At 29.3% G+C, this 11,094-nt stretch overlaps 1 protein-coding gene across 2 annotated transcripts; it reads right to left on the bottom strand.

Annotated features, from left to right (window-relative positions):
* Nucleotides 1-9,097: 9,097 nt before the first annotated feature.
* Nucleotides 9,098-10,414, bottom strand: LOC125877183 (protein ELF4-LIKE 3). 2 transcript variants are annotated; one of them, XM_049558521.1, is made up of 2 exons: nucleotides 10,202-10,414; nucleotides 9,098-9,673 (listed from the first exon to the last, which is right to left on the bottom strand). In XM_049558521.1, exon 2 carries the CDS (start codon nucleotides 9,626-9,628, stop codon nucleotides 9,299-9,301), a length of 330 nt encoding a protein of 109 aa, XP_049414478.1. In that variant the 5' UTR covers nucleotides 9,629-9,673; nucleotides 10,202-10,414; the 3' UTR covers nucleotides 9,098-9,298. The 2 variants fall into 2 exon arrangements, with proteins under 2 accessions (XP_049414478.1, XP_049414479.1); XM_049558522.1 differs by lacking the exon at nucleotides 10,202-10,414 and adding an exon at nucleotides 9,863-10,017.
* Nucleotides 10,415-11,094: the final 680 nt, after the last annotated feature.

The raw sequence follows: 11,094 nt of genomic DNA, 5'->3' as shown, positions 1-11,094 counted from the left end.
TTTGTACAAACACAGATTATACAAATTACAATGTATAATTTGTGTTGTATAAAGAGAGAGAGAGAGAGAGAGTGATTTGATATACAAACGTTTTATTTCGATTCAATTGTATACGAATTCAAATTTTATGCAAGAGGCTACTAGCGATTTATACAAATGAGAGGCTGCTAGCGATTTATACAAATGAGAGGCTGCCAGCGATTTATACAAATGAGAGGCTGCCAGTGATTTATACAAATCTGATGCTCCATAGCAAACATAAAATTTGCTATGGAACGCAATTATACAAACTATAGTTATAACATACAAATATAATTTTTATGTTTGCTAAACCTAAAATTTACTCAAAAAAAACTCTCTGCTTGTACCCTTGAGAGATGTAGATTTGACAATCTTTTTAAATTTTTATTATTTTTATTTTTATTTTCTTGTGATTTTGTTCTAATTAACTCATAATCTTCTTAGAAATTTCAGCACCATCTTCTGACACATTTTAAAAAAAAGAATTATGTTGTTATAATGGAAAGAAAGCATGCTTTTGGAAAAAGGTTAGACAAGCTAGCAATAAAAAAAATATATTTTTGAGCCATTTTTCATTGGATGGAATATTATATGTTGTCAGTTTGCGGTGCATTATCCAAATATAATAAAATGTCCCCTTTGTCATGGTGATTATATTTTTATTAGTAGACTATAATTAATCACTAGAAGCATGGGCAATGATCAATCTATATGATATAATATTTATAGTGAGACAAATGTAACTGGATCCAACTAATTAAGTGATGTTGGCAGCTAATCTATTGTACACAACAGATCTACAATATTTAATCTTCTTATTTAACTATGCATAGTTTTTCTTATTTTTTTTCTTTCAGATTCATCTGGTGTTCGATATCCCATATGAAATTTGCATCGGAAATTAAAGTCCCACATTAAAGGAGTAAACATTTCCTAACAAAGGCGACTTAGTGTTCATGAGAACTCGTACCTTAAATTTTTTATTAAGAATGAAAAAGTATTTACCACTTCACCACAACGAGTCCGCACCAAAACGAACACTTTTTGAACCCTAAACACCAAAAGGAACCCTCCCTAAAAACACACACCAAAATAGACAGTTCGCCCATTAACTCTCAATTCATCAAAAATTATACTACACCAACTTTAAAGGTAGTTCGCCTACAAATGGGCGAACTACAAATCCTTTTATTTCTTCCTCACGTGAATTTATATCTCTTTCTTCCTCACATGAACTATATTGATCTCTTTCCTTCTCACATGAATTTATATTTCTTTCTTCCTCACGTGAACTATATCTATTTCTTTCTCACGTGAACTATATCTCTTTCTTCCTCACATGAATTGTATCTCTTTCTTCCTCACGTGAATTATATCTCTTTCTTCCTCACGTGAATTTATGTCTCTTTCTTCTTCACGTGATCTATATTTTTTCTTCAACAATAAATATGGGGTATTCACTCCACATTTTTTAATTCATCTTCTACTTTTTTAATACTTTATAATTTGATTTTTAAAATTTGATAGTCGTGTCTCAACAACCCCGAAAGTATGTATATTCAATTGAATCAGATGATTGTAAATGCAAAGGGTATTGTAAAATGAAAACATCAAGAACTCCAAGAAATCTCGATCGTAAGTTTTGGAGTTGTGCGCGTCTTAAGGTAAAAAAAATTAAGTTGTTCACTTCAAAATATTTGGACATTCATTTGATTTCTTGTTTTGTTATTTCAGAAAAATGATGAATACGATTATTTTCGGTGTAATATAAATTCATCCGAGGAAGAAAGATATATAAATTCACGTGAGGAAGAAATAAAAGGAATTATAGTTCGCTCATTTGTGGGCTTACTACCTTTAAAGTTGATGTAAGTATTATTTTGGATGAATTGAGAGTTGATGGGGATGACGAGTTAAGTGATATTAGTTATAGTTCGCTCATAAATGCACGAATCGTCTGTTTTAACGTATATTTTTAGAAAGGATTACTTTTAATGCTTAGGGTTCAAAAAGTGTGTTTTAATTCCGAACTCCCACCTGGTTGTTGGTTATCATGCATAGTTAAGGTGCAAGGAGAACTTAACTTGAAATATAAAAAGGAAAAAATAAAAAATGGTAGGGTTTAAGATTGTTGCTGGAAGTGCAAGGGACAAAAGAGGAAGAAAAGCAGATTCCCATTTCACATGTAATGTTTAATTTTTAAAGTATGTTTAGTTTGTCTTGGCTTGGATTTGGGGACAAACACAAAACTGACCCCTCTTCATTTTCTATAAGTTCTAATAGTACCATAATAAAGAACTTCCTAATTAAATTACTATTATTCTTCCGTTTCATATTAGACGGACATTTTCCATTTTATATGATAACTAAGAAATTATTAATAGCTTAATTATCTTTAATATTTTGCCGGTTGAAATTAATTATCCTCTTCAAAAAATTATTCTTAGATCTCCAAAAAAAATTCAAACTTTCAGATGTCATATTAATTGTAGGAGTAAAATTAAATAAAAATTATTAATTCTATCATGATTTAGTAAATGATCAAGTAATACTATTTCTGTTTCTAAATATTTGTCTACTTTTCCTTTTTTATTTGTCCATTTTGACAAATAAAAAAAGGACAATTTTTTTACCTATCATGCTCTCAATTAATTACTTTGAAAAGGATAAAAAAGGTAAAACTTTTTGAAAATTTTAAATTTTTAATTCATCTACTTCATAATAAATAGAGGTAAAATGGTAAACTCACTATATCAATCATTGTTTTTTAATAGGTGTGTCAATTCAAAAATGGACAAGTAATTACGAACAGATGAAGCATGAAACACCACTTTGAGTAAGATGCTTATTTAATATGAGTCGGGAGGAAGTAAGTAAATAAAGTAATCATTGTTGTGTTTAAATTAAAATCAATCTTAATTTGGTAACTTAAAACGCCCAATAATTAGTAAATAACTTGTTATTATATGTACTTAAACATAGTAATCATATAAGAATTATTTACTCCTTGGCTTCTGTATTATGCTTCTATGGGTTGTCAAGATCTTTAGTTCTCAAAAGGACCTCCTTTTCGTTGTTATCTCCTCAAGTTATTGGATGAGCATATAGTAAAAGCAATAAATGAAAATAAGAAGATTAGATACATCTTCTTTCTTTACCAAAAAATTAAAAAAAAAAATTATACCTATTTAATTGAAAATTTTGATTCGGTAATTTTGGTTTTTGATTTTTAAAAATATTATAGTATTATCATATCAAATTAATTTGGTATGGTTCAATATTTTAAAGTTCGATTTCAGTATTTTATGATATGATAAATCGATTACTATAGTTTGTCAACTTCAACTTACATATATTCGTATAATAAAGAATTGTGACTTTCGCAAGAAACATCTCAATTATATCATACTAATATCTTATTCATGTAAAATATTAAAAATAAAGTACAAATAGTTCTCTTAATTAATCAATCACCCAAAAAGAACATTTAAATCAAGATAGGGTAGTCAAAATTTCAACATCTAAATAATTGGTTACTATTATTTATATTTGCTATTATTGTATAGTTACATATATACTTGTTTAAATTTATATATTTAATTATATACTTCAACGGTATTCGATATTTTGATATTTTTTTTTATAAATGTCAAATATCGTATCAAATACCAAACTTTTTAAAAAGTATATATCAAATACCATAATATTCAAATCATGATATTAAATTTTTTAATTTCAATATATGATATTCGATATCTACCGTACCATGCCACCTATCAAGATCTTTAATTCTTAAAAGGACTTCCCTTTTCTTGTTATCTCCTCAAGTTATTAGATGAGCATATATTAAAAGCAATAAATGAAAATAAAAGGATTGGATACATCTTCTTTCTTTACAAAAAATAAATAAATTATACTAGCTATAGTTTCTTATTTTCAAGAAGAAGTGGTGTATGATGGAACAAGACTTTACATTAAATTATTAATGATGAGGGTTTGTTTTCCTAGTTTATTAGTTGGTGTTGGAGATAAGAAAAGGTTACAAATCAAAGAGCGCCTAATAAGTTAGATTGAAAGGACAACAAGTGGATAAACCAAATGTAGTACTTGTGGTCTACATTACAAATCTAATTTATTCATCTATCTATCAATAATTAATAATTAATAATTGCAATGAGAAAAATATGGAACAAAAGATTACCTATAAAAGTACAAGTTGTTTTTGCGGGCCAATATATACAGGAAGAGAGTGAATTATTATGACTATGAAATTTAAATGGGGATTTATTTTTTATATTTATAAAGGGAAAGTTATATATTTGATCAGTCAATTTTAATATGTATAGTATATTTGTTAACTAATATATATAGATATATAATCTCTTCCTTTCTATTTATATGACGTATTTTAACTCGGCACAAAGTTTAAGAAAAAAACAAAGATTTTTAAAATTTATAGTACAAAATAAGTCATGGATATTTATTTGGCTATAAATTATTTATCAAAGAAAAAATGTAAATTATAAGTTAAATTCTTACTTAATATAGAATTGTATTATTCTTTTTTAAACTAACTAAAAAGAAAGTGAGTCATATAAATTGAGACAAAAATATATAAGGAGAGAGTGTGAGAGAGATGTTATTCTATTTTTGGATGGATTTATGTCAATTTCCCAAATAACACAATTTTGGACTCTTAGGAAAGGAAGATTAAAAAAAAAAGGAAAAATTACCTAAATGCACAACTTATTTTATCATATTCTTTAAAAATTTCTACCATTAGAAAAAATTACAAAAATCTTTACTCTCTGCTATTCTCGGATACATCACTTTATGCATGTATCAGTCGGATACATCACTTTACGTGATGTATCATAGACCTAAGCGATGTATCAGGATGTTGAGTGATGTATCCGAAACCAAGACGCGATGTATCGGGACATTGAAGGATGTATCCGAAACTGAAATGCGATATATCGGGACGTTTTTAGCAGAGGCATATTTAGGATTTTGTAAGGATGAGTGCATTATTACGAAAGATGCATCTAAGATATAAATTTGATCGGTTTAACCTTTACGTTCTTAACACTGAACCATTAAACTTTAAAAATTATAGGTCCAACATATATAATACTATTAGTTTTAAATTTTAATATATACATTTGATTTAATTATATAAAAATTATACCAAGTTAATTTTATTTAGGAATTTTCAATGTTACACATTTGAAAATTTTGAAAGATTAAAGAAAAAAAATAAAAGAAAAATTGATTGAAACGCGAAAAGTGCTACCGATAACCACTTGGAGGGGTGTTAGTAACAAAGATAAGATAGATATCAGATTTAAATTTCTATAGTTGCTTAAAGAGGTGCACCCAATCTTTATCGTATTATTATATGTTACTTTTAACGTGGGTTCACACCTCTATATTTAAATATTTTTTTAAAAATATAACACTAGTATATATAATCTAGAGAGGGGGGCATGGGTTCACGTGAACCCACAGAACCCCCTCTAGATACGCTTATGATTTTTAGATGTATCCGAATTCTATCAAATTTAAGGAATTTTTATAATTTGAAAAAGAGTAAGAATATGATGTAATTAAACTTTAAGACTATGAGATTTGTGTAAAAATATTACAATGTTTGTTATCTGCATTAGACTCCCATTAATATGATTTCACACGCAAATTAAATGACATTATCATAATATTCTCTCACTGTCCAGTCATTTTTTTTCATTTAACTTTCTCAACGGTTTTAGTGTTATTGATCACCCTAAAATAATCTAGTATGTTCCAGATAATATTATTCCCCTTTCCAAGTTTTATATCACCATATAAATTACCAAGTCTATTTTTCAAATTGTCATTAATCTTTATTTAGCAAAAGAAAGTGAACTAACTATATCTTTATCAGTTTAAAAATACTTATGACTGGTCATTCAAAAAAAAAAATTGATTGGAAATAGCTCGTAGTTGACAATTACAAAATTTAATGAATCTATATTCATTAAAAAAGTAAAAGGTAAAAATTTAGAGGTTGTTAAGTAGAAAAAACTTTGGCTATATTTGTTAACGTGGAAACCCACCATACCAATTTAAGTGATGTAACATGCCTACTTGGATGTTTGGTAAGAGTTATTCACAATTAATCATAAATTTAGCAATTTTAAAATTACAAAAGATATTTTTCTGATTTCTATAAAGAAGTTATCGTAAATTGGAATACTATTTGAGACATGTACGAAAGTAGTAAAAATGAAGACAATGCTTAACTTACCCAAAAAGGGAAAAAAGAAAGATAATGAAGGGCGTGTTCGATACTCCCTCTGTCCCTAATTATGTCTAATTTTTTATTTTTACTCGTCTATTTTGACAAATCAAAAAATGACAAAAAATCTAACCTATTATATCCTCAATTAATTACTTTGAAAAAGATAAAAACTTCTTGAAAATCTTAAATTTGTAATTCATCAACTTCATAATTAACAAGGATAAAATGGTAAAACTCACTATGTCAATCATTGTTTTCTTAATAGGTATGTTAATTTAAAAGTGAAAAAGTAATTAGGGATTGGGGCTGAATAAAGGAAAATAATTTCCTTGAAAAATGTTCTATTGGAAAATATTAAAAATATTCTAATAAAATTATTTATATATAATCTAAAAAAATACTACGGAATATCAATTGTGATGCTTTATTTATCTATTTCATTAGAAAAGTCATTTTTGTTATTTTTTAAGTAAGTTATTTTCCTGAAGAAAATATTTTTCAAAAATTTTGATCAACCAAATATGAAAAAGTTGCAAAACACTTTCTAGACACACCCAAAAATAAACTCAAAATGTTAAATCTATGATGATTCATTGATACAACAAAACTAAATGGTATACTAATGATGGATGAAGAGAATTTCTTAAGAGTCAATAGCAAAATGGTTATTATACCCTTATAATTGTATTAGGACGATTGAAATCCCTCTATTCTTAATTAGAGGTCTCGAGTTTGAGTTTTGAATATAATTTTTTTTTGTTGGGAGTGTAGATCTCATAAATAAGTATTGCAACGCGTTAATCAAAATTAATCAAATTTGGCATAAACTCTGCAAGTATAAATTCAAATTAATCAGATTCTAATACAAATATCATACATCAGGACGAGGGGAAAAAAGAAAGAAAAAAAGGAAAAGGTGATTACACTCATTTGATATATAGATAGGCCGATCTCAGTCAGGTTAGAAACAAAGGAAGATGTGAAAAAACAGTATAATTGTTGAAGAGTGAACATGTAATAAATTATAAGGTGACACCCACAAAAGTGTTGTATACAAGTAACAAAGCCAATCACCTATGTTGGCCACACATTAGGATCTCATCTTCAGTCAGAGGGTCCACCAACAAAGCCAACCAATATCTATGTTTGCATTGTCTCTGTCTTTTTATGTTAAATCTTTCCAGGCCATCAATGATGTTTTTCTTGAATACCAAAACAACAAATTTTTACTCTCTTTCTATCATTATAAAAATATTTTAAAAAAAGTTTGCTCAATCTTTTCTCTTAAATCCATCTTAAAGTTACCACTCACAGACTATAGTCAATTTTTGGACCTTATGGAATCCTGATGCACTCCCACAAAAAGATTTAAGATAGATAACAAATTGAGTTAGGGTTTGTTACCCCCTAAAGTCCACTTAGATCGGTTCAAATTCAGGCAAACTCGCCTATTTGATTAATCACAAACTTGATTTTAGATATGTAACCTTATCCCAGGGGTTATAATTTCAAAATTATAATCCAAGACAACTTGGTTCGCAAACCAAACAGACTCTTGTGTTTGTTAAAAAATATTTTTTAATTTTCCTATGTTGGATTTTATCAAAATGCCCTAAAATCATTTTTTCTAGGAAAATAAGTTTCTTAAAATGAGGAAAGTAATTTTCCTAATGAAAGTAGTGAAAATAAGTTGTATAAGTGATATTTCAAGTGTATTATCTCCTACCCAGCTATCCAAACCCCCCAACCCTCACCCCTTGACCATCCCCACCCCCACTCCTCATGGACCTCATCCCTAGCCGACTTCATAACGTTTTGCTAGATAACATATAAATGCTCTTGAAATATTATTTTCTTGCTTCCTCACCAATAAAAAATAATTAAGAATAAACTCACTTATTTTTCAAGAAAACATAAAAATTTCATACCAAGCACACCCTCTATATCAAAGATGTAGAATGCCTTTGAATAGAGCTTGTTGCTTCCATCAAGAGGAAAAGAAAAATGAGAAAAAGGGGGAGGAGTTATGGGAAAGAGAGGGCCCAGGGAGGATATGTTTGTGGGGATCAAATGGAAGCCAGTAATAAAAGCAACTTTTATTGCAATTTGCAAAAAGGAAGCCAAAAGTAACAAGGAAACAAATAAAAAGAAACCTAAGTAAAGAAGGGGATAAGCATGTACAAGTTCAGTTTCATCTAAATAGAGGGCCCTTTGTCATGTTGTTGGGTATCACTATTCACATATATGTCTTGTCTCTTGCAAAATCTATGAATTCTTTATTCATTTCTTTCCTTATCTATTATTTGATAACATTAAACATATAAATGCATTTTTTTTTTACAAAATTTTGGTCAAAAAGAGCTGTCATTTCTCATTTGAGATTCCTATCCTGTGGTGCTCTGTGATTGGGAACTAAAAAGATCTACTTTCCCTCCCCTAAAACCCTCAGAGCATCTTTGCAGAAATGTATGTATCAATCAAAGTACCATTCTGCTTCTCCACATACAAATCACCAATACTAACTTTTCCTAAACCAAAAAAAATGATGTGAGATTTGATTCTTGGGAGAGAGAGCACTCAAACAGTGTCTCCCACTACTTTCACTTTTCACCTGTGTTTACCAGAACTCAAAATCGAAATCTTTGGTTTGGATGGAAGAGAATGATGGACAAACACCAATATCATTAGACTTTTCAAAACTCAGAAAGTTTAAAGGGTAACATGAATTAATATATATATTTAATGAGCATTCAAAATACTGAAATGTATGAAAGAACAAAATCAAGAATTTACCAACAAGATGATATTTTTGATTCAATTAGATCTGCAGGGCACATTAACAAAGGAAATAGATTTCTTTCTTAAGGGGGTCATTATTTCTGAGTAAGATACTAAAAAAAAGTACAACTACTAGAAGAAACAAAAAAAAAAAAAAAAAGTTATACTAATATCTAACCATTAATTTATCTTCTTCGAATTTGGGGATTTTTGCTCCTTCTAAAGAGGTTTGCTCCTCTTATGTGTAGCTTTTCCACTAGAATCCCCTTCAGATGAAGCATCTACTGATTTGGTAAAAGAACATGAAAGATCTGCATAAAGGTCAACAACCCTTCTGATGTTATTGTTTAACTCTCTGATTAAACCAACATTTCTGCTCAAATTATCAGGGATCTTTGACTCATGATTCTGGTTTATCTCATTGATTAGCAGCCTATTCTGATCCAATATGTTCTGCACTTGTACAAAGCTCTTTTGAAATGTTTGAAACACCTTACCATCTATTTGTGTACCATTATTACCTAACACTGAAAATGTATCTCCTTCCATAATTTGGTTCCTCAAACAATTCTCTTTTTCAATTCAAAACAGGGCCTGCAAAAAAGGAGGAGATCCCAAACAATAATGAGTCAAATAAATTTATTTTTTTACTTGAAAGAAAAAGATCTGAAAATTGATATGATGATTTCTCAGCAATTTTATTACTATTATTTTAGGTATGATGAGATGTTGAAAAAGTAGATCCCATTTCCATAAAAGGGAACCTTTTTAGTGCCTACTCACAGCTAAATGCCCTAAGCTCACAGTTTCAAAAGAAGAATCTCCAGACCCAGAAATGACCAGTCATTATTTGCACTGCAGATTTAGCCATAACTCTCATATGTCTATGCAGAATTTTGATTTTTCAGAAAAATATGCATAAACGCAGAATTCGAACACAGACAAGTCCTGCAGAAACATAAATTCCCATTAAAAATAAAAAAAAAACACTTTTTTTAAACACAGAACTAGCAAAACAACTCAACTAAAAAAAAACAAAATTTAAGAAAAAGTAATAAATTTGTGAACTCATAAACAGAAGTAAGTAGTAGTTTGGCATGGTTGTATGTATTGAAAAAGTACCTTGAAAAAGAGAAAACATTATAGTTGGAGATGAGAGGCAGTAGACATAGATTGGAAAAGCCGAAATGATCGGCGATTGAATCGAATCTCCCAAAAGAGAGAGAGAATATGTAGATTTGACAGTCACGCTACAACGCACCCTCGTTTATATCTTCTTCTTCCTTTTCTCTGTCTGAATTTAATACACCCCACCCCCACCCTTCTCTCCCCCTTTCCGCTACTTGTTTTTTTTTTTTTTTTTTCTCTTTCTTATGTTTTGGTTTTCCACCTATTTGGTAAGGACTAGGGGTAGATTGGTACCTAAATACCCAATTATCGTATCGAATTACGTATATAGTATGATATTTGATAGTTTATACAATATTCAAAGTATATAGTTATAATTACATCCGTTTGGTCATAGATATTCAAAAAAATATTTGAAAAAAAGAAACTTGACAAATTTTATTTGGTGACAAAAATAAGTTCAAATCAGGATTCAACTCCGACACTTGACCTCGACGATAGTTACGGAACTCGAATTCGACACCTAATCTAAAGTTTGACCTCAACTCTTGATCCGAAACTCGACTCTCCACTCGAGATTCAACCTCGACCCAAAATCCAAACAGGATTTCGACCCCTGAATTGGGACCCAACTTCGAATTAAGATTCGATTTCAACTCTCGACCAACTAAGACCCAACTTTTAAATCAGAATCCGACCCGAAATTCAAGGTTAGGAGTCGGGTCTCTAATCGTGATTCAGGAGTCAAATTTTGAATTAATATTAATCGGTACCTGAGACTTGAGTTAGAGCAAAAAATTGAAGTGTGAAGTAGAAAAAAGTTTTAGAAAATATTTTCCTTACTTTTTTTTGGAGATAGGTTGTTTTCTTTTTATATTTGAGCAAAA

The sequence above is a fragment of the Solanum stenotomum genome, chromosome 9 (assembly GCF_019186545.1).
Source record: "Solanum stenotomum isolate F172 chromosome 9, ASM1918654v1, whole genome shotgun sequence".
Classification (NCBI taxonomy): Eukaryota; Viridiplantae; Streptophyta; class Magnoliopsida; order Solanales; family Solanaceae; genus Solanum; species Solanum stenotomum.
Note: the sequence above shows the minus strand (reverse complement) of the source record. Positions and strands in the feature narration are given on the sequence as shown.